Here is a 25,094-nt window from a genome sequence, read left to right on the forward strand (position 1 = left end):
ACGGTCCAGCGGACCGTTTCCACGGATAAATCCTCTCAAAGATTTCCGCAGATTTCGATGCGATGGAGTGTACCCACCATCGCATTGAAATCCGCGCGGAAATCCTCTGCCGATGACGTGTCGCGCCGTCGCCGCGATTATGACGCGGCGACGGGCGCGACGCTGTCATATAAGGAATTCCACGCATGCGTCAAATCATTACGACGCGTGCGGGGAATCCCTTTGGACGGATGGATCCGGTGAGTCTGTACAGACGAGCGGATCCATCCGTTGGAATGGATTCCAGCAGATGGATTTGTTGTGCAACACAGCAAATATCCGATCTGCTGGAATCCATCCCAGAGGAGATTTCTCCGCGGAAACAGATCCGCTGGCGTGTACACACCATAGAATCTATCCGCAGAAACCCATTTGCTGGGATTTATCTGCGGATGGATTCTATCGTGTGTACGGGGCCTTAGATTCATGCTCATTTTGTCTAGGGGAATCGGCTAGTTGTTTTAAAATCGAAGCTGTACTTACCGTTTTAGAGAGCGATCTTCTCCGCCGCTTCCGGGTATGGGCTGCGGGACTGGGCGTTCCTATTTTGATTGACAGTCTTCCGACAGGCTTCCGACGGTCGCATCTATCGCGTCACGATTTTCCGAAAGTAGCCGAACGTCGTTGCGCCGTATAGAGCCGCACCGACGTTCGGCTTCTTTCGGCTACTCGTGACGCGATGGATGCGACCGTCGGAAGCCTGTCAATCAAAATAGGAACGCCCAGTCCCGAAGACCCATACCCGGAAGGGGCGGAGAAGATCGCTCTCTAAAACGGTAAGTACAGCTTCGATTTAAAACAAACTAGCCGATTCCCCTAGACAAAATGAGCATCAATCTAAGGTTAAAAATTATTTTTAGGGTGAACTCCCTCTTTAATAGGATTATGGATGTTATATCTATCTTTATTTATTAAAAAACTATGCATGTTTTTTCACATCCTAATGTACAGCTTTTACTGCATCAAATGTTTTTATTGTTCTACACTGTTGCCGCTAGAAGACTCCAATTTACCGGGAAGCACACAGCTTTGACTTAATGTGATACGAGGAATAGTGCAATCCTGAATGTAGAGTCTATAAAATTGTTGCTGTACATGGGGTAGATGATGGACAAGTTTAATAATATGTTGATATTAATATTCATTCCTCTATCTAGATGAAGCCTGGTTTACCAATGATGGGAATGCAGTTTTGTGGGTGGCCGTCACCTGTCGTTTCAACAAATCTTCCGTTTTCTCCACCCATGCCGGGGCTCGGGCTTGGACTATCAGGATTACCTGAAGGAAACGGCCCAACTTTCCTCACTCCAAATGCTCAAATGAGCAAAAGTGAATCTCCTGTGCAACAGAGTGACAAATCCAACTGTACCCCATTACCGGCTGTGGAATTACCAAAACAAATGGATTTCCCCAGCCCTAGACCAATACCGGACGGTAAGATCGAATTTATTGTGCTCAGAGCTCAATCTAACATATCCATAAACATAAAAAAAAGCAAAATAAAATCAATTATTGACGTGTCCACCTTTTGCATTTAAAACAGCAATAAATTCATACATTTGCACATTCATACACAGTTAGAAACTGTGCAGGTAGCAACAACCACAGATCTGTCGATTTATTGCAGTAATAAATACGAGACCAAAATTTTTTTTATATTGCAGCTTACTATTCATTAGATGAGGTAGCTGCATCAGTTTTCTTTTCTTTGGCTTTTTTTCCATCTGTTTTTACCTGGTGATCTGACCGGTAACACATCTCCAGTATTAATGAGACACACTGTTGGATGAATGAACACTGGAGGCACAGCAGGCAGCAGCACTGTCAGTCTGGGGGGAGGGTAATGTTAAATGTATTAGCAGATTTAAACACACTAATAAATTTAAAGCCAATCTCCAGCTCATACATTATAATCATGCTCAGAATCAAGTCGACGCATGCTCGGAAGCATTGAACTTAATTTTTCTCGGCTCGTCGTAGTGTTTTACGTCACCGCGTTTTGGACGGTCGGAATTTGGTCTGACAGTGTGTAGGCAAGACAGCTTGAACGGAATTCCGATGAAAAATTCCATCGGATTTTATCTCATCGGAAATTTAGAGCGTGTGTACAGGGCATAACTTCCACTCTGGGGAAGGAGGAAAAGTATTTACTAGATGAGAAGTAGGAGTGCGCCATATTGAAAAAATGTATTTGTTACTGTTTCTACTTCAGAGAGTGAGATTTAGAGAAAAACATCCAAGCAGTCCATTGAGTATAAAGTTATCTAGTGTGCCTGTGTCTTTAGTCTACTGTGTCTATTAATTCCTTCAGTGCAAAATCTGGTGCAACTCTACATAAACCAACCAGCTTCCATTTTTTTTGTTAAAGTGGTTGCAAACCCTTTACAACAACTTTATGCTACAGCCTGTAGCATAAAGTTGTTGTAAAGGGTTTGCAACCTCGTTAAGCCTATAGCTATGCCTTTAATAAGGCTTACCTGTAGCTAACCAGGATATCTCCTAAACCTGCACTGTTTAAGAGATGTCCCCTGCATGTGCCAATGTCATCGGCACATGGCACGTATGTGCCATTGCTTTAGTCTGTGTGCCGTTATGTGGGAGGGACGTCATCGCAGCTCTGGCCAATCACAGATTTTGTCCACTCCGGTTTTAGTAAATGAACTCCAGTGTCATTGACTGTACTGAACATTTGGAACAGGAGAAGTATAGTCATGGTTTTCCAAAAAAGAGGGATGGTTTGGCAGGCTGCTACCAGGAAGAACCTAATAAATGTATTTTATTAACAGTAAGTGGTGTAAGTACCTGAATTTGACCTGGTATCAGATTCTTGTATTTCCTGTACAGCAGAGGCAGTACAATGAGCCAATCAGTTCACGTGCTGACAGAAAGTATTCTGATAGGAAGATAAAGCAGGGTGACAGTGAGATGAAGTTCTCTATGCTGCTTTCCCTTTCACTGTCCAATCACAGTCTGGAGTGGGTCCAGGACAACCTGGGCTAAGAGGAAGTTGGTTGAATGATGCTGGCCATCAGGGGGGATGAAGAGGCAGAAAATGTGCCCTGGGGGAAATCTCTGGATTGAAAGTGCCTGCTGCAGCAAAAGCTTTTATTTTTAAGGTCTATTAATTTTGGGTTGTTATTTTTGTCTAAAGTTTTGCCTTAAAGCGGGGGTTCACCCCAAAAAATGTTTTAACATTACATGCAGCCTAGTTGTCAGAATGGCATTAGCCTGTTTTTTTTTTATTTCAGTGCTGTACATACCGTATTTTAACCGCCGCTTCCGGGTATGTAATCTGCGGGACTGGGCGTTCCTAATTGATTGACATCCTTCCGACCGGCGCATACAGCACGCCACGAGTTGCCAAAAGAAGCCGGACTGCGAGTCGGCTCTATACGGCTCTTGCGCACCAACGTTCGGCTTCTTTCGGCAACTCGTGACGCGCTGTATGCGCCGGTCAGAAGGATGTCATCAATTAGGAACGCCCAGTCCCGCAGATTACATACCCGGAAGCGGCGGTGAAAATACGGTATGTACGGCAATGAAATAAAAAAAACAGCCTAATGTCATTCTGACAACTCGGCTGAATGTAATGTTAAACATTTTTTTTTGGGGTGAACCCCCGCTTTAAGGAACCCCTATAAAACACGACTTAGCATTTAAGGCATGCCTTGAAACAAACTGTTTTTGGAAATAGGTCAATTGGTGGGTTCAGTCTAGCTTTAATTATTTCTTTGCTCTGCATGTACTGTATGTTCTTCTGTGATGCAAATGGCTCTCATTAGTGAGGTGGTTGTAAATACTTCATTGCTCAGTGCATGGCTTTTTTGCCATAAAAGCCGTTATTTTCAGCAGTAAATAGCCAATGATAATTTTAGGGGCTGAATTTGTCAGCCTACGCTGCAATTGGCAATACAACCTGATCAGGTTATATCCCAAGCCTACAGTCTGGACAGTGAAGCAGCGGAAGCACAGTGAGGAGTCCATCCACGTGTTCTGCCCCCCTGTAAGCATTTTGTGTTTGTTATGCCGCGTACACACGATCGGTCAAACCGATGAGTACGGTCTGATGGACGTTTTCATCGGTTAACCGATGAAGCTGACTGATGGTCAGTCGTGCCTACACACCATCGGTTAAAAAAACGATCGTGTCAGAACGCGGTGACGTAAAACACAACGACGTGCTGAAAAAAACGAAGTTCAATGCTTCCAAGCATGCATCGACTTGATTCTGAGCATGCGTGGATTTTTAACTGATGGACGTGCCTACAAACGATTGTTTTTTTTCTATCGGTTAGGTATCCATCGGTTAAATTTAAAACAAGATTGCTTTTTTTTTAACCTATGGATAAATAACTGATGGGGCCCACACATGATCGGTTTGGTCCGATGAAAACGGTCCATCAGACCGTTCTCATCGGTTTGACCGATCGTGTGTACGCGGCATTAGACTGGCAGCACTGTGTGGTGCAACACAGCCCTGAATAGCTGGGAGTGCTGACCTATCCCAATCTGCATGCTTATGCTAGTTCTAAGTAAAAACATATTTTAATAGATAAGTAATTGAACTAAACTGTGTTTGTTTTATATCTGTTTGGATGTCAGGTTTATCAGTAATATCAAAATGCTTTGCGAGAAATAAAGCACATCAAAAATGAAATAATCTCATGAATATTTTACATGTGGTCATGCTTTTACTGACAGAAATGCAGTTTGGCTGGTGGAGAATCACAGATCTGGAAGATCTCAAATCTTTATTGAAGGTGCTTAATCTCCGAGGAATAAGGGAAAAGTCTTTACAGAAGCAAATTCAGAAGCACTTAGACTACATCACCCAAGCCTGCCTGAAAAACAGAGACCGTAAGTGTCCTGCTGACAAATGAACTGCTGGCTAAAAACATTCTCATAATCTGCATGTGCGGAATTTTACAGACATCCTAAAAATAAAAAGGTAGATTCAGAGAGAAAGGATTAAACTTGCGGCGGCGTAGCTTATCGTGTTTAGGCTACGCCGCCGTAAGTTAGCTAGGCAAGTACATGATTCACAATGTACTTGTCTGCTAATATACGGCGGCGTAGCCTAAAGCGGGCGGGCGTAAGGGCGCCTAATTCAAATGTGTGTAAGGGGGGCGTGTTGTATGTTAATTGTGCTTGACCTTACGTTTTTCACGTTCTTTGTAACTGTGCATGCGCCGGGCGCCCACATTTCCCAGTGTGCATTGCGGCTAAGTACGCCGTAAGCCGTCCTATCTTAGATATGTTTAAGTGTATCTCTGTTTGAGCATACACTTAAACATAAGTCGGCGTAGATTCTGAGTTAGGTCGGCTTATCTACTGATAAGCCGGCCTAACTCTTACTGAATCTACCTAAAAGTCTTAGATAGATAGACCTTGCAGATAAACGTGAAGCCTCGTACACACGACCGAGGAACTCGACGGGCGAAGCACATCGTTTTCCTCGTCGAGTTCCTTGTCAGGCTGTCGAGGAACTGGACAAGGCAAGTTTCTCCATTCCCGTCGAGGAAATGGAGAACTTGCTCTCTTTTTGGCTCGTCGAGTTTCTCGACAGGTTCCTCGACGAAAATGTACACATGACCGGTTTCCTCGGCAAAAAAATATCTCCCAGCAAGTTTCTTGCTGGTTTTTGCCGAGAAACTCGGTCGTGTGTACGAGGCCTAACAGTCCTTGCTTTTCTGTTGTATGTAATAACTGTTTCTTCTCCTGTAGCTATCATAGATGTGAAAGGACGTGACAAATGTGAGCTGACACGAGACGTGGTGGAGAATTGGTGTGTGGAAGACCATGAGATGGAGATTGACATTGCCATTCTCCAGCAGGTGGAAGATCTGGAGAGACGAGTGGCTTCTGCTAGTTTACAAATAAAGGTAATAAAGAGTGTTGCGTTTTTATAATATAAATCCGGTCACTTACTATTTTACAATCCGCCGCCGCTCCGCATAGTTATTCAAAAAAGATAGTTTATAAAACTATGTCCACACCGTTGTCATTTTGCTTGTGGGCATTGTGAAGCCCACAAGCACTTCCTGGAAGTCTTGGATGGGGAGTGATAATTGGGTAGCGCACTGCATCCTGGGAAATGATGACACACATTTCCCAGGAGCATTAGAGGGAGATAATGTCAGAATCCTAGGTGATTCCAAAGGCAGATTTCGTGGGACCGCATAGCAACAGGCATTTCCAGATGAGTAAAAACATATTATTTTTCTTTTTTAGGTCTAATGAGCACAATAATGAAAAAAAAAAATTGGGATGGAAACTCCACTTTAACTTTATTTAATGGTGAAGGAAAACACTAAGGTTAGGTTCACACCATCGCAGCATGCGGCTCCAAGCAGGGGTCTGGTGCTTCCTGGTTCACAGTTTCAGGTCCGATTTCAGCCCGAATTTCTGAGTTCGGATCTGAAACGGACCAAAAGAGGCACAGAACTCCTGTGCAAATTCACACTGGAGCCGCAGCGGAGATATGTGAACCGGCTCCATAAAGAGCCAGTCAAAATCTCCTGCTATTGTGAATTGGATGCAGGGAACCTACATCCAATTCACTGGGTTCACACCATTGCGAATTGGATTGCCTCTTTTGGTCCGTTTCAGGTCCGAATTCAGTTAGAAATTCGGGCTGAAATCGGTCCTGAAACGGTGAACGGGGATGCACAGGACCCCTGCTGGGAGCCGCATCAGTATTAGGTGTGAACCCAGCCTTAAAGGGTTTTAAAGGTTCGTGTTTTTCCACCGTAATGCATTAAGGTGAAAAAACACCTGGCAGTCACCGGCCCCCCAGCCCCCCTGTTTTACATACCTGAGCCCGTTCATCTCCTCGGCGCATCCCTGCCATCCTCCACTCCATGGAGTCACTGTTTTGATTGGATAGATTGATAATAGCGCAGCCATTGGCTCTCGCTGCTGTTCGGCTGTTATTATAAGGAGCGGGAGGGGATGTCCCCCCTCCCGCCGGCTTTCACCACTTGCCCCGGGCTCTCCTGTCCATCCAGGAGGCCAATATTCACTTTTTCAGAAGTATCGGTCAAAAAACTGCATCCTATGCATTAAGGTGAAAAAAACTTGCAGTGTCTGGCCCTCCGCGGAGTCCTGGCTTTGATTGGATAGATTGATAGCAGCGCAGCCATTGGCTCCGGATGCTGTCAAATCCAGTGACGTGGGCACCGGGGGGCGAGGCCGAGTCATACACACTGCGTCTATGGACGCCAAATTAATGACTCAGGAGCGCGGCCGCAAGGTAACCCCCTTGGGAGAGTGCTTCTCCTAGCGGGTTACCTGGGGAGGAGCCGCCGAGAGACCCCAGAAGAGGATGTTCGGGGCCGCTCTATGCAAAACGAGCTGCACAGTGGAGGTAAATATGATATGTTTGTATGATAAAAAAAAAATGAACCTTTGGTATCACTTTAAGGCAGGGTTTGACAAATTTGCTTGGAATCTAGGAGCCAGCTAAAAAAGTTAGGAGCCAGAAAACGCGCCTCGTCACGACGAGCTTGCGTGCAGAAGCGAACACATACGTGAGCAGCGCCCGCATATGTAAACAGTGTTCAAACCACACATCTGAGGTATCGCCGCGATTGGTAGAGCGAGAGCAATAACTCTAGCCCTAGACCTCCTCTGTAACTTAAAACATGCAACCTGTAGATTTTTTTAAACGTCGCCTATGAAGATTTTAAAGGGTAAAAGTTTGTCGGCATTCCACGAGCGGATGCAATTTTGAAGCGTGACATGTTGGGTATGAATTTACTCGGCGTAACATTATCTTTCATAATTTAAAAAAAAATGGGGATAACTTTACTGTTGTCTTATTTTTTAATAAAAAAAAGTCTAATTTTTTCCCAAAAAAGTGCGCTTGTAAGACCGCTGCGCCAATACGGAGTGACAGAAAGTATTGCAACGATCACCATTTTATTCTCTAGGGTGTTAGGATAAAAAATATATATAATGTTTGGGGGTTCTAATTAGAGGGAAGAAGATGGCAGTGAAAATAGTGAAAAATAGTGAAAAATTACATTAGAATTGCTGTTTAACTTGTAATGCTTAACTTGTAATACCAACGGCTCACCACCAGATGGCGCCAGCTCTCCTTCAAAGCCAAGTCGCCAAGACCCTATTTCTAGTCGCCATGGCGACCTGGCGACCGGGAATTGTCGAGCCCTGCTTTAAGGAAGGTGCCCTGCAATAGAAGCTATAAAAAGGCAAATAAAAGTGACTAACTGAAATTGGAGTCAAAGCATCAAAATTTCCTCTAATAATAAAAATGGTGTGGGCCCCTCAGCTTCTGTATGTTTTTCACAATGCTCCGATCTGGATCCCACATAAATGGTTCGCTCAGATCGACGCACAGTTTAGAGACCTGATCTGGGGGGGAAAGGTAGCACGTATAAAACTTACTACATTACAGTTAGCCAAGGACCAAGGCGGCCTGGCCGTCCCTCTTGCCCGCTATTACTTCATAGCATCACAAATTCAACATTTGGGACATTGGGGGGAGGTAGACCCAGGAGACCCTGTACGTGCCCCGCTGCTTCCTTCAGAGTCAATGCTCCCAGCGGTTTCCCACTTGGAGGCAGGATTCACACATTAAGATCAGACTCTGCCCACGGTAGTGTTACTTAATACCCTATGGAAATATATCCGATCTAGTCTAAGTGTCAAGGGGGTATGCTTATATACCCCAATCTGGAAAAACTCCTACTTCAGGGAAATTTTCAAACTAGAGGGTTTTGGGACCTGGGCCAATATAGGAATCCGGTATATTGCACAATTGTTTGTGGGCCAGACCCTCAAATCCTTTATTAATTTACGGGAAGAGTTTGGGCTAGATAGAACACAGTTCTATAGGTACCTCCAATTAAGGCATGCTATTCAGAGGGAAGTCAGACTTTCTCCCATGTCACTAGTACAACACCCTCTACATAATGATGTACTTTTTAACAAGGACAAGAAGGGCATGATATCCCAAGTTTATTCCAGACTGCTGAATGCTACCCACGACGCGTCTACGCTACCATGTAAGAGGGGGTGGGTCACCGACTTGGGCCCCATTGATGGAGACACTTGGGAGTTGTGTTTGACCTCGGCACCGTTGGTCTCGGTGTCAGCACAACATAGACTATCACACTTATTCTTGCTACACAGAGTATACAGAACCCCTGCTCGCCTACACAAATGGGGCGTACGGGATTCTCCCATATGCCCCAAGTGCAATACACAGGAAGGGGATTTGTTACATATGATGTGGAAGTGTCCCAAGCTCTTCAGGTACTGGCGGTATGTTATTGACACTATATCTCAGGCATATGGCTTTTCGTTGCCTCATGACCCAGTGATCTGCTTACTGGGCGCCCTTGAGGTACCATCACTTTCCCCTAACGGACACACTGCGGTATTGCGGTTGCTTTATGCGGCACGAAAGGCCATAGCTCGACATTGGATCACCCCCAGGGTACCATCAGAGGGACAATGGGTTAAGATGGTAAATAGCTCTCTGATAAGAGAAAAGATCACATACCAGCATAGAAATGCCCTTAAAAAATGTTATTCAATGTGGCAACCCTGGTTGGACGTGCCGGGGCTGGGACCTAGTGAACTGATTATGGAGAGACTATTACAGGGTTAATTTGCTGTTAAATGGAAATAGGAAGAGAGTCTGATATTGGGGTAGACGTGGACTTATTTGAATATGACTGTATGACAGGGTGTGGAGAGGCAGAGACCACTATAGGTTAAATTTCACATGTTCATATGATAAGTACAAAGAAATCTTTTAGTTTTATTTTTATTTTTTATTCTTATTTTTATGTTTGTCATATACTTCTGTTGCAAAGGATACATAGGTTGTTAATAAGAAACTAGTTCCAAAGATACAGGCCCATCATAGATGTCATGTGTATTGATTAATCCCATTGGAGAGAGAGAGGATCGGTTAAAAATCAATGACCATTATATTATATAGTGATTATATTCGTTTCTCTCTGTATCCTCGTGAATGTATCTTCATAATCTTTGTATACATCCTAACTGTACTGTATGACTTTATTGTATCAATAAAACCTACTTTTGATTTTAAAAAAAAAATTTCCTCTAAAAAAAAACACCTCAATATGGGGGCTACCAAAGACTCAGAACTATATTATGTCTTCATTTCACTGTGTAGTAAACCTTTGGAAATATATTAAAAACTGCCATGTATGCATATACAAGCAAAAAACATTAACACATATTAAAAAAAAATATTTGCTTTGGGGGAATGCAATCTAAATCAATGTACACATTTTAGATTAATCCTGAATAAAAATCTTCCCATAATTGCCAAAACCACAGATTTCATTGTCAGAAACTGATACACATAGATACAGAAAGTACTTTACCAAGTGTAAATTGGTAACATAATATAACATTACTTGTTGGATTTCATAACAGAGCGGTTACAAACTCGGTGATCATTCAGCAGACTTTGAGTTGTGTACGGATTTCTGACAAGGTGGTCGACACCTGGGATATTTTCCTTCAAGATTGGTCTGATATATACACATTGATTCATTTTATTTTTCCCAGGGGTACTGCCAAGGCAAAAATTGTAATCTGTTTTAATAATAAATAGTAACTTTTTTCTAAAAGGCATACCCTTATGGTTTTCAGTGTATACTCTACAGCAAAATGTAGACATAACATAGTTTTGATAAATTTCCAAACCATCCCACCCTCCAAATGTTCCTGTTGAAGATTATAATCCAGGATTTTTGTACTCCTCCATGTTTCCAAGTCTAAATCCACAAGTTGATCAGCATACCACAGAATATTGAACAATATAATTTATTAAATCCACTCCTCTGAAGCATGTTTTTGTACCCGCCTGGCATTGTTTTTATGCAGATTTAAAAAAGGATCTTACTTTATATTCCGTGGTTGTGCTGATCAGCTTGTGGTTATAATTTAGCTTTAAAGGGATTGTAAATGTTTCTTTTTTCTAAATAGGTTCCTTTAAAGCGGAGGTTCACCCAAAAGTGATCCTCCACTTTTTGGAACCCTCCCCCCCTCCAGTGTCACATTTGACACCTTTCAGGGGGGGGGGTGCAAATACCTGTATAAAACAGGTATTTGCACCATTTCCGGGTATAGACTCCCGCGAGAGTCCGGCCCCTCAGTGCTTCACTTCCCGGTGGAAACGCTGGACAGGTAAGTGTTAGTTTTTTTAAAAGTCAGCAGCTGCTTGGGACTACATCCCTGCGGGGAGACGTTATCTCTATAGAGCCAGTTCACATATCTCCGCAGCAGCTCCGGTGTGATTTGCACAGGAGCCCTGTGCATCTTTTGGGTTAGGGTCAGGGCCGGCCTTAGGCCTTTAGGCGCCCTGTGCGAGAAAGCTTTACAGCGCCCCTAGTGACCACGCCCCTCAGTAACCACGCCCCTTGGTAACCACACCCCTCGGTAACCACACCCATTTCTCCAATACCGGCTCCATTTAAAGCCTTCCATTCCGTTAAGTTCCCAACAAAAAGATTACAAGCTATAATAAAAATACAACTTTTATTCACACGCTATAATAACGCCACATATAAAGTAAATCACAAGCTATAATAACGCCACATATAAAGTAAATCACAAGCTATAATAACGCCACATATAAAGTAAATCACACGCTATAATAACTCCACATATACTGTATATCACACGCTATAATAACGCCACATATAAAGTAAATCACACGCTATAATAACGCCACATATAAAGTAAATCACACGCTATAATAACGCCACATATACTGTATATCACACGCTATAATAACGCCACATATAAAGTAAATCACATGGTATAATACCACTACCTGTAAATTTACTATCAAATATCAAACATAATTACAATAAAGTATTTTTTAACTTTTGCATTTACAGTTCCTTTAAGAAACACCCTATTTAAAAAAGAAAATACAAAACAGACATTAAGCAGTACACTGCACTTATAAAAAAAGAATTTACTTACAGAAAAAAGTTTTCACATCCGCTGCCTGCTTCTGTGGATTGTTGCCCTCCTTTGTCTTTTCAGTGCGCATTGCAAATGAGCTTCTCATAGCAAGGCAAGGACAGCCGCCATGCCATCTTTCCGGCAGAATCCGCCTGTGGCCTGCCAGGTGTACCTAGAGCATTTGGCAACTGGGGCGGATTCTATATCTGCCCCCCCCCCCCCATAAAATGTAAAAACACCCCACTGTGCCCCCTGCATCCTTCAATATCTCTGTCACTACTGTGTACCCCCTCTCCACAACTGCACCAATGGACCTCTCTACATTACACAGCACCCTTCACCTCTGGACCCCTTTACATTACACAGCACCTCTGGGCCCCTTTACATTACACAGCACCCTGCACCTCTGGGCCCCTTTACATTACACAGCCCCCTGCACCTCTGGACCCCTTTACATTACACAGCACCTCTGGGCCCCTTTACATTACACAGCACCCTGCACCTCTGGGCCCCTTTACATTACACAGCACCCTGCATCACTGGACCCCTTTACATTACACAGCACCTCTGGACCCCTTTACATTACACAGCCCCTGCACCTCTGGACCCCTTTACATTACACAGCACTTCTGGGCCCCTTTACATTACACAGCACCCTGCACCTCTGGACCCCTTTACATTACACAGCACCCTGCACCTCTGGAGCCCTTTACATTACACAGCACCCTGCACCTCTGGAGCCCTTTACATTACACAGCACCCTGCACCTCTGGATCCCTTTACATTACACAGCACCCTGCACCTCTGGACCCCTTTACATTACACAGCACCCTGCACCTCTGGACCCCTTTACATTACACAGCCCCCTGCACCTCTGGACCCCTTTACATTACACAGCACCTCTGGGCCCCTTTACATTACACAGCACCCTGCACCTCTGGGCCCCTTTACATTACACAACACCCTGCACCTCTGGACCCCTTTACATTACACAGCACCTCTGGACCCCTTTACATTACACAGCCCCTGCACCTCTGGACCCCTTTACATTACACAGCACTTCTGGGCCCCTTTACATTACACAGCACCCTGCACCTCTGGACCCCTTTACATTACACAGCACCCTGCACCTCTGGAGCCCTTTACATTACACAGCACCCTGCACCTCTGGACCCCATTACATTACACAGCCCCTGCACCTCTGGACCCCTTTACATTACACAGCACTCTGCACCTCTGGACCCCTTTACACTACACAGCACCTTGCACCACTGGGTCCCTTACATTACATAGCACCCTGCACCTCTGGGCCCCTTTACATTACACAGCACCCTGCACCTCTGGGCCCCTTTACATTACACAGCACCCTGCACCTCTGGGCCCCTTTACATTACACAGCACCCTGCACACCTTTACATTACACAGCCCCGGACACCTATATGTAACACAGACACCCCCCTAACAGTTCTGGACCCCCTGCATGTTACGCAGACCCCCGTACAGTGCATACCCCCTCCCCCTAAAATACAGATCTCTCCTTACAATACAGAACCCCCTCTACAATACAGATTTACCCCTACAATACAGAACCCCCCCCCCCCCTACAATAGACCACCCCTACAGTGCAGACCCCCCAACAGTAAAGAACACCCCCCCTACAATAGACCACTCCTACAGTGCAGACCCCCCTACAATAAAGAACCCCCCCACATTACAGAACACCCCCTACAATAAAGAACCCCCCCACAATACAGAAAACACCCCCCCTACAATACAGATCAACCCCTACAGTGTAGACCCCCCCCCAACAATAAAGAACCCCCCCCCCCCACACACACACAATCCAGAAAACACCCCCCCACACACACAATACAGATCAAACTCTACAGTGCAGACCCCCCCCCCCCAACAATAAAGCCCCCCCCCCACACACACACACAATTCAGAAAACAACCCCCCCCCCCACAATACAGATCAACCCCTACAGTGCAGCAGACCCCCCCAACAATAAAGAACCCCCCCCCCCACAATACAGAAAACAACCCCCCACCCACAATACAGATCACACCCTACAGTGCAGACCCCCCTACAATAAAGAACCCCCCCCCCTAAAATACAGACGACCCCCCCCCCCCCCCCCTTCAGCCCTGTAAAGCAAGCAGGCTCAGATAACCTGCTTGCCGCATGCTGCACACACAGTACAGGCAAGGGGGAGGAGGCTTCACCGCTCGGCTGCGTGACTGAGACAGTCACAGGCAGCCGAGACTCAGACCCGCGGAGCTGCCTAAGGAGAAGGGGGATCACTGCGGCCAGGTCCCGGGTGTGCCGACGGCTCGCTGGGATGCGGCTTGCACGGCACCCCCCCTGCAAAGCCAGGCACCCGGCACCACGCCATGCCACCCGGAAAGGTCCTCTTTAGTCGCGGGGGGGGGGGGGGGCGCCGGCCTGACACCCACAGTGTGCGGCATGCCCCCCCGCCCACTACTTAATACGCGGGCGAATTAAAAAATCTTTGCGGTCGCCAGGCGCCCTTGTTGCTATGGCGCCCTGAGCGATCGCACTGTCCGCACACCGCAAAGGCCGGCCCTGGTTAGGGTTAGGGTTACAGTTAGGGTTAGGGTTTCCCATTGAAGAATAAGGCTAGGACTCAGAAATTAGAACAGGGACCTCCCCTCAAAGGTCAGAAGGCAGGTTCCCAGAGGTCAAAGGTCACAGGGGCGTGGCTGACCCATCTCCACCAAAGTGTACCACCTACCAGTAGTGTATTTAGGTTTTGTGCTGCCCTAGGCCTGACTAAACTCGTGCACCCCCTAATTTAAATATGACACACCCCTTCCTGTCAAGGCCACACCCCTTGCTGTTTAACACCCACCCTGAAATTTTTGTTCTGAGGGCCTGGGGGGGGGGGGCAATGAATTTCCTTAATTTGCATAGATTTACTCTCTGTTCCTGTTTGGCTATGGGGCAGGAAGTGAAGGGAAATCTCTGCAATGGGACAGGGATGTTAAAAAATAAACTGACAGGGACTATAACCCTCCCTTACTCTACCCAAAATGAAAAAAAAAAGTATCTTTAGTTCTATTTTAAGCACAAATTTCTGATAATTTTATGGAGAGGACTAAGAAGATATAATAATGCCAATGGTGCAGCAGAAAACATATAGCACAGTGAGGAAGCTTTGTGGTCCAGGATGATGGGACAGTCAAAATTAGAAGCAGCGTCCCCCTAGACTAATTTGCCTCTCAGCCCAGTCCGCCCCATAAGACTGGCGCTACACTAACAGTGTAGCGCAAGCCGGCGGGGACTCTTTCCCTGCTGCCCCCCTACAAAGTGCTGCCCTTGGCCTGGGCCTTGTTGGCCTTGACCAGGATATAGCATTGCTGCCTACCCCAACTAAGTCGGGGAATGAACAATTGTGTTTCAGCCCAAAAGTTCGGGCTGAAATCAGAACCTGAAACAGTGAATGAAGACACATCCTCCATTTTACTAACAAAAAAAGTTTCAATGTGTTATTTTTCCATTCCTCCACCAATATGGTGTCCTTGAAAAATATATAGACTAAGGCTTTGTACACACGGTCGTTCCAAACCGATAAGAGTGGTTCGACGGACCGTTTTCATCGGTTCACCGCTGAAGTGGCCCGATGTGTGTACACACCATCGTTCCAAAAACCGATCGTGTCAGAACGCGGTGACGTCAAACACACAACGTGCTGAATAAAACAAAGTTCAATGCTTCCAAGCATGTGTCGACTTGATTCTGAGCATGTGCGGGTTTTGAACCGATGCTTTTCTGTACTAACCATCGGTTTGGACCGATCGAGCAGCGGTCCATCGGTTCGGTTTTGAAGCATGTTTTAAAATTTTGGACAGAAGGAAAACAGACTGGGCTATACACACCGTCGGTTTGGACCGATGAAGCTGAACCTCGGTCCATTCTCATCGGTTTTGTCCGAACGTGTGTACGCGGCCTCAGTGGCATCTCCTACAATCTAGGGTCCAAAACAAACTATTCTGGTGCCTCATTTGGTGTTTAAACCAATAGGATGCACCCCTCTGGGCTTTGAGAGTGTCAATAATGTAAACGTAGATGTTTTTTTTACTCAAACAGTAAGTCAATGCAATGGTTTTAAAGACATGGTCATATATTAAAAGCATGTACTGTGAATGACATTCTAACATATCTCTTGCTGCTTAGGGTTGGATATGTCCAGAGCTTGCCTCCGAGAGAGAAGACTTGGTTTATCATGAACATAAGTCAGTTACTAAAAGGCACATAGACAATGATGGCGAGCAGCATTCAGCAGAAGAAGAAGGCAATCCATGTACTCTAGAACGGAGGAGCGACAACCCTCTAGATATATCAGTAACCAGGCTGACTGACTTGGAGCGGAACATTGAAAGAAGGTATCTGAAGAGCCCCTTAAGTACCACCATTCAGATCAAACTGGATAATGTGGGCACAGTTACTGTCCCTGCTCCTGCACCATCTATTAGTGGTGATGGTGACGGGTAGGTCATTGACATTAATATATATAACCAATCATTGTGCTTCTTTGCTCAGTGGAGCCTGTTATCTTTTGCCTGTTGCTCTCTGTAGCTTCCTGTGTGTCTTTTTACAGGTCATGTTATCCTGCATGGTGCTTCTGTACAATAATCTGTGTTCTGTATGTCAGCAATCCTGAAAACTGTTCTAAATATCTAACTTGAAGTTCAAACTGACTGTGGCTAAGCTGTAAGACTCCTAGTCAATCTGGGCCTCATTCATCAAAGTGTCTAAAAGAGAACTGCCCACCAATAAGCTTATGGGAGAATCTGAATATTCAGCCTTAAATTGTAATATTGGCTTAGACTTACCGTTGCCCTTATTTGGGTTTACTTACTTGACTCCAGCAGGGAATATGGGTCACTGTATAGGCATGTAAACAAGTAAGGCCCCGTACACACGACCGGATCTATCCGCTGGAACTGGTCCGACGGACCAGTTCCAGCAGACAGATCCGGTCGTGTGTAGGCCCGAGCTGACAATTGTCCGGCGGATCGGACAGTTTCCCGCGGATAAAAATTTCTTAGCATGCTAAGAAATCTGTCCGCTGGAAACCTGTCCGTCGGACAAATCCGGTCGTCTGTACAGACTCACTGGACTTGTCCGACCGACCGCCATCCCTCGCATGCGTCGAAGTGATTCGACGCAGGCGTGGAAGTATTTACCTTCCAGGGTCGCGCACGTCGCCGCGTCATCGTCGCGACACGTCACCGCGTATGTTTTCCGCTGGGATTTTGGTCTGATGGTGTGTACAACCATCAGACCAAAATCCGGCAGCGGATATGTCCGATGGAAACGGTCCGGCGGACCGTTTTCATCGGATAATCCGCCCGTGTGTACAGTGCCTAAGGGGCTCTTTATTAAATGTTTCAGAAGCTAGGTAATGGTGTGTGAGGTCAGGCACTTGACAGTTGGCAGGGCACTAATTCTTTAATATCAGGGTTAGAATGGCAATTGATTAAACCAAAATGCTAATTAAATAAACAGTGATAAGTCCATGAGAACATCTAAAATATTAATGTTCATATCCGTGAGGAAATCCAAAATAAATCGACTCTGCGTTATAGGAGCCTAGTAAATCGGGGATGAGTGTAATCAGGGCTGTCTTTAATATTGATTGGACCCTGGGCAAAAAATGTCTTTGGCCCCTGAGCTGAACTAGCCAGGTCACATGATATTGACATCACACATGTGGGCGTGTATACAGGCTGCATTGGAAACCCCCTCCTACCTGAACTCTCAGCACTGGAGAAACTGTGCAGTTTATCATTGTCCATGGTATACAGATCAGCCAAAAAGGTATATAGTAGCAATATTTTAATGTAAAAAGAAGATTTATAAGCTGTGGGCAGGCAGATGAACTATTTTCATATTACTGGGTTTAGTAACACTTTAATGACCACAGTTGCAGGCAGGACTTTCAAACATGCCCCCTTATCTTCCCAGTGGGCAGCATTCAGTACAGGTGATGGTGGAAATGACCTCAGGGGGGCATGATATACATATGCATACCGCCTCTATTTACATATAACTGCTGCCGTCCAGCCTCCATTTACATATGAATGCCACAGTTATTTGCATATCAATGCTGGTATTTACCTGTAAACACAGGGTCTGCAGGGGAGTCATCTGTACCCGTGCTGTATCCTGATATCAGGACACAGCACAGGGCTAAAATCTCAAGGGATGAGGGAAATTAAACTGGGATAGTTGGCAAGTATGAGGCAACTGTTTTGGGCCTCACAACAGTGACAGTGCCTTTTGCCCTGCCTTAAAGTTGGCCCAGAGTGTGATATTGGATATAAACAGGATGATGGAAGTATCAACACAAGAGGCTGCTCTCTCAGTTTCTCACTCCCAAGTACGATAAAAGAAAGGAGAAGAAGAACGCCAACATAGCATAAAACCTTGATGCTTCATTGAGGTAGTATAAGTCTGAACAGAAAAGGATAAAACAGTTTCCAAGGCAAAAAACAGTCCGCAGATCACATAGGAACTAGCATGGTAATAATTATCATAGACTCCACCCACTCCACTAATTCTTTAATATCAGGCTCAGGCAAAGTAGGTAAAGCTGAAAAAACAGGGGCAGATATAATTGTTATAACACATTAATTTATGAATATTCATATTCTTGTATAAGCCCAAATGTTACTTCTTTTCTCAAGAATTGTCTGTGGTCCAATATAGAAAATACAATTTAAATGTGTACTGGAAAGCGACAGTTGGATCAACTGTTGGAGTATGATTGGAGCCAGTGACACACAGACAGTTCTTATTTTAGCCACTTTGATAGTCAGGCTCTCTGTGCTCTTAATTCAGTAATTTTGCTTTAACTTTATACTGGCTGTTTACCCCTGTATTGTCACTGCTTGGCTGTTTTGTGTGATTTTGAGTTATGTTTGATTCAGGTCAATTACTGAGCGTATTCTTACACTGTTACACTGCAGGGCGGAGGATGACATTGCCCCAGGTCTGAAGAATTGGAGGAAAGCATTGTCGGAAGCACGCAGCGCTGCACAAGTATCACTCTGCATTCAGCAACTGCAGAAATCTATTGCATGGGAGAAATCCATCATGAAAGTTGTACGTTTTCTTATGTTTGATGTTCATGAATGTTAGTACAGATCTTCTGATCTGTCTGAATGCATCAATACATGTAGACAGGATTGATCAAAAATAATTCATCATAAACTAAATTATCAGCTAAAAAATGCTATGATGCAACACTGTATTGGTATTAGTTTTGCAATCAACTGAAAATAATGATTATTAATCAGTCATAGATGCAAGCAATTAAACAAATCTGACCGTTACAATCTGTTCTACGGTATATACACATGTTTGTATCTATTCAAGCCATAATAAGTGATTGACAAAATTACGCCATGGCCAATTACCATAGCAGAGTCTAAATTAATCGATAACTCTCTATATCAATTCTTTGGAGGCCTCTGGTTTTGAAAATATAATTTTCTGTGAATTGTTTGCTCAGGAGACACCTTCTTCTCCTGCACCAGTAATGTCTAGGGCAGGGGTAGGCAACCTCGGCCCTCAAGCTGTGGTGAAACTACAAATCTTATCATGCTTCTGCCTCTAGGTGTTATGCCTGTGATTGTCAGGCCTCGTACACACAACCGAGTTTCTCGGCAAAAAACAGCAAGAAACTTGCTGGGTTTTTTTTTTTGCCGAGGAAACCGGTCGTGTGTACATTGTTCGACGAGGAAACTGTCGAGGATCCTGTCGAGCCAAAAAGAGAGCATGTCTTCTTGACGGGAATGGAGAAACTTGCCTTGTCGAGTTCCTCGACAGCCTAACAAGGAACTCGATGAGGAAAACGATGTGTTTCGCCCGTCGAGTTCCTCGGTCGTGTGTACGAGGCCTCAGGGTCTTGCAATGTCTCATGGGTTTTGTAGTTTCAAAACAGCTGGGGGCCCGAGGTTGCCTACCCTTAGTCTAGGGCCACCATGTATTGGGGAATAACAAACCCAACTGGATTCAAACATCAATAGCTGATCAGTCAGTGATCCAATGACAGTAAGGCCTCATGCACACTGGGCTTAAAAAACCCTGCTTTTACAAGTGTTTGCTGTTTTTTTCCCCCCAGCCTGTAAACGCTTCTCTATGTTAGCCTACGTATCCAAGCACACTTAGATGTTTACAGGAGTATTAGAAGAGGAGCATTTACAGGCTGAAAAAAACCCACCAAAGGCAAATTCAGGAGAGCAGCTAAAGAGCAGAAAAAAACAGTGAATGAGGCTAAATGCAAATAAACACACCTAAACACATTTATTGGTCTTGTATTACAATGGCCAGAATACATCAATATTTTAGCCAATGAAATCGATCAACGCTCAAACCCTTGGCAGGTCTAAACATGTGTGCAATATGCGTTTTTTTCTGGCCTTCAAAGGGGCAAAATAGATTGCATGTGTGCATGAGGCCTTACCTTTACCTTTTGATACCTTTAGATTGTTACCTGTTCCTTGTGCAATATGTAAGTCAGCACAAAGAAGGCTTCCACATTTAGTGATGTTGCTTTTTCTTTATTTTCTGATGCTACGTTCAGATTTTCTCTCAGCATAATAAGGTCTGAAACAGTAGACACGCTAACTCCTCTCTTTCTTGACATTGCAAATTATTCCTGTTTAGTAGAGTTGGTCAGGAGACTGCTAACAGATTATCATTAGTAATTTAGCACATTTATAATTGTAGTGAGGCAAAGACAGAGAGGGATCATTCGCAAAAGACAATCGTGGTGCAAAAACAGAGTTTTTTTTTTCAAGACAGTAGTGGGGCAAAGACATAGTGATATCTGCAAGACACTAGTGGGGCAAGGAAAGAGAGGAATCTTTCACAAGACAGTAGTGGGGTAAAGACAGAGCGGGATCATCCCAAGACAGTAAACGGGCAAAGACAGATGAGGATCATCCACAAGACAGTAGTGGGGAAAGGACAACAAGGGTCATCCCAAGACAGTAATGGTGCAAAGACCAAGAGGGGTCATAGCTGAGACAGTAATGGGGCAAAGACATATAGGGATCATCCACAAGACAGTAGTGGGGCAAGGAAAGAGATGGATCATTCCCAAGATTGTAGTGGGTCAAAGACAGAGAGGGATCTTTAGCAAGACACTAGTGGGACAAAGACATTTAGGGATCATCCGCAAGACAGCAGTGGGGCAAAGACATAGAGGGTTCATCCTAAGACCGTAATGGGGAAAAGACAGAGAGGTCTCATCCACAAGACAGTAGTAGTGCAAAGACAGAGAGGGATCATCTGCAAAACCAGAATGGGGCAAAGGAATCTTTAACAAGACAACAGTGGGGCGAAGATAGAGAGGGATCATCCCCAAGATTTTAGTGGGACAAAGAGAGAGAGGGATCATTCGCAAAGCAATAGTGGAGCAAAAACAAATAGGGATTATCCACAAGACAGTAGTAGAGCAAAGATGGAGAGGAATCTTTCACAAGACAGTAGTGGGGCAAAGACAGAGAGGTATCTGCAAGACAGTGCTGGGGCAAAGACAGAGAGGGCGCATCCCCAAGACAGTACTGGGACAAAGACAGATAGGGATTAGCAAATGGGGTGAATTATTTATCCCTATTGTAATCTTTACCTAAGCAATGAATGGGGGTACAAAGCTGCTACTTGCCTAGGTCTCCCCTTTAATTGATCTCTAGACAGAGCGGAAGTTGAATAAAAGTTGAAGGTTACTGATGCAAGATAGAGATATATTTACCTGTATTTTTACTGTAGATAAATAATGTAGGGTTCACTTCAAAATTCAACTTATATCATAATACTTGGGAAGGTGTAGAAGTGTTACTGTACAATAATGATTTCTCTCCCACCTATTGTTGTTCATTGCTCTTGTTTACTGTGCGTTGCAGTACTGCCAAATATGCCGCAAAGGAGATAATGAAGAATTGCTGCTTTTGTGTGATGGATGTGATAAAGGATGTCACACATACTGCCACAAGCCCAAAATCACTACTATACCAGAGGGGGACTGGTTCTGTCCTGCCTGCATTGCTAAGGTAAGACATACCCCATGTTATGAGAACTAGCTCCTTATATGTGGATTACAATGAGCCAGGTAAGGTTTTTTGAGCATACAGTATCATATTATCCCCCTTGGGCATGCTCGGCTGCTGTTCCAGATGTGCCAAAAAGTGGTGAGGCCCAGTGGTACCCAGAGCATGCTTGGAGGTATTTTCATATATCACCTTGTTGTTCCGGGGGTAGGTTAACATCCCTTGCAAGACTGAATAATGTATCTACTTGTAATATTCATTAAATCCAATACATTTACGTATGAGAATGTTTATTGTGCATTCTGAAGCCTGTTTTTTTTATCTCCACTTAAATGAATTGTGTAGTAGTCATCAGTTAGCCTTAGAAAACAGCATGTTGTTTGCATTTTAGGCCAGCGGACAGACTTTAAAAATGAAGAAGGCCAATTTAAAAGGGAAAAAGAGTTGCGAGCTGAAGAAAGGAAAAAAGGCACCCGGGGAGGTAGAGGATGAAGATACTGCAACAACTGGTGGTTCTGGAAAAAAGGGGAGCAAAGATCCTAAAAAAAGAAAAATAGAAGAAAATAACTCTAGTCCCTCAAAACAAGAGACTTCTCCTGCATCTAAGAAGTCAAAACACCACACCAAGGATGATGCTAAGGAACTGGCTCTCTGCAGGTGAGACATTTTGGTTTAAGTAAAGAACTTCCCTGGCACAGTCACACATGCAAACCACTTTGGTTACAAACCAATTCATCTGTCACTATGGGCCAGATTCAGGTAGAATTGCGGCGGCGTAACGTATTGTAGATACGTTACACCGCCACAAGTTTTCAGCGCAAGTGCCTGATTCACCAAGCACTTGCGTGAAAACTTATGCTGGCAGCCTCCGGCGTAAGCCCGCGTAATTCAAAGGGGCGTGTGCCATTTAAATTAGGCGCGCTCCCGCGCCAGACCTACTGCGCATGCTCCCTTTTGAATTTCCCGCCGTGCTTTGCGCGAAGTGACGTAATTTTTTCAAACGGCAGCAACGTGCGTAGCGTACTTTCGTATTCCCGGACGTTTTACGCAAGAAGGAAAATGTTTTAAATTTCGACGCGGGAACGACGGCCATACTTTATACAGCACATACGTGTGCTGTGTAATGTTAGGGCACCTAAAACGACGACTAACTTTGCGACGGGAAACTAGACTAGCAGCGACGTAGCGAACGCGAAAAACCGTCGTGGATTGCCGTAACTACTAATTTGCATACCCGACGCTGGTTTACGAAGCGAACTCCCCCCAGCGGCAGCCGCGGTATTGCATCCTAAGATCCGACAGTGTAAAACAATTACACCTGTCGGATCTAAGGGATATCTATGCGTAACTGATTCTATGATTCCACTACAGCAGAAGTTTAGGTATTATTTTTTAGCACGCCGAACCTATGTAAGTATGCATATCTCATACCCAATTTATGCCTGTGTATGCTGCAAATCACTGTAGTAGTCTCCGCTACTACAGTAATAGCAGCAGTCTTCAGGTCCATTGGCTGCCCTTCTGCATAGTAAAGTTGTCACTTGCTCGGCCCTGCCGTCCCTGAGAGAAAGCCTTGTATTTTTTTCAATGCATACAAGGTGTTCTCTGAGATTGTGACATCACCGCACCTACCTCGCCCTTCACTTTGTTGTCCAGAGAAACCATTAACGTGGTTCTAAGGCCTCTTTCACACGGAGCGGACCGTTTTTGTGTCTGCTCCGTGTGTCCGCAAAAGCTCAGCGGGGATCATCCGTAATCCCCGCTGAGCTGTTGGCGGATAGGGCGGTCCCCGCACACTGTGCAGAGACCGCCCTGTCTCTCCTCCGCTCTCCCCTATGGGGGATCAGTTGAAGACGGACCGTCTGTCCGTCTTTATCCGATCCGTTCCGCCGGACGGAAGAAAAATAGGGTTTTCTTCCGTCCGCAAAACCGGATCCTGACGGACGCGGATGGTTGCGGACGTTAGCGGATGCTCCATCCGCTAACGGACGCTATCCCATAGGGATACATTACAAGTCCGTAAACGGACTTGTAATAAGCGGACGAACGGTCCGCTAGTGTGAAAGAGGCCTAAGGCTATGAGTAAGCACTGATTGTAGTGCGAAACGTCAGCTGTATGCCCCTGTCTTTGCTGTGATGTGTGGTGTTTGATAACTTTTATCAATAAAAGGCAACCGAGAAGGTTTTTCCAGAGTGCGGCTGTCCAAACATTTCTTTCTACAATTGCTTCGTGCATTGCCGGCACCTGGGTTTCTCTGAGAGGATACGGATTCATCCACATACCAAACTGGAGCGGTGACTATCTTCTCATTAAATGTCAGCAGTTGCAGTATTTGTAGCTGCTGACTTTTAATTATTTTTTTCGGCGGAACTACACTTTAAAGAGGAAGTAAACCCTCTTAAAAAAATCCACAAAGAAAAAAAAACCTGCAAGAGAAAGGTATAATGAGCTAGTATGCATAGCATAGCATACTAGCTCATTATGAATTACTTACCTGAGATCGAAGCCCCCGTAGCGGTCCTCGATCACATCGTCCACCGCCGCCATCTCTCCCTGGGTGAGTTCCGGGTATCGCTGCTTCGTGTAGGTTAAGGAGATATTTCTTGGACCTACAGGTAAGCCTTAATCTAGGTTACCTGTAGGTTAAAGTGGTCTGTAAGGCTTTACAACCACTAGAGAGCCGCGCTATAGACGAAAGACGTCCACAGCGCGGCTCTCAACTGCCGGGTGGACGTTCCTGGGTGTCCTTTTATGTGCATTCACCACCTGCGCCGCTGGGGGCGCGCAGCGGGGAAACACTGTGCCCGGCTCATCGCTGGGATGCCGATGGGCGTGCCTGGCGGCCGCGATGTCCGTCAGGTACCCGCGATCGGCGGTGACAGCAGGGACGTGGAGCTCTGTGTGTAAACACAGAGCTCCGTGTCCTGTCAGGGAGAGAGGAGACCGATGCTGTGTCCCTTGTACATAGGGACACAGCATTGGTCACCTCCCCC

General features: G+C 45.1%; 1 protein-coding gene across 1 annotated transcript in view; it reads left to right on the forward strand.

The window, feature by feature from the left end:
• BAZ2B (bromodomain adjacent to zinc finger domain 2B) overlaps positions 1-25,094 on the forward strand; it is a 426,898-nt gene that overhangs the window by 396,742 nt on the left and 5,062 nt on the right. The window contains 7 exon segments of the mRNA XM_040357901.1: positions 1,197-1,473; positions 4,741-4,896; positions 5,764-5,921; positions 16,216-16,529; positions 19,014-19,149; positions 21,957-22,103; positions 22,492-22,757. Of these exon segments, the coding sequence (XP_040213835.1) occupies positions 1,197-1,473; positions 4,741-4,896; positions 5,764-5,921; positions 16,216-16,529; positions 19,014-19,149; positions 21,957-22,103; positions 22,492-22,757 (1,454 nt within the window).

This window comes from Rana temporaria, chromosome 6 (genome assembly GCF_905171775.1).
Source record: "Rana temporaria chromosome 6, aRanTem1.1, whole genome shotgun sequence".
Classification (NCBI taxonomy): Eukaryota; Metazoa; Chordata; class Amphibia; order Anura; family Ranidae; genus Rana; species Rana temporaria.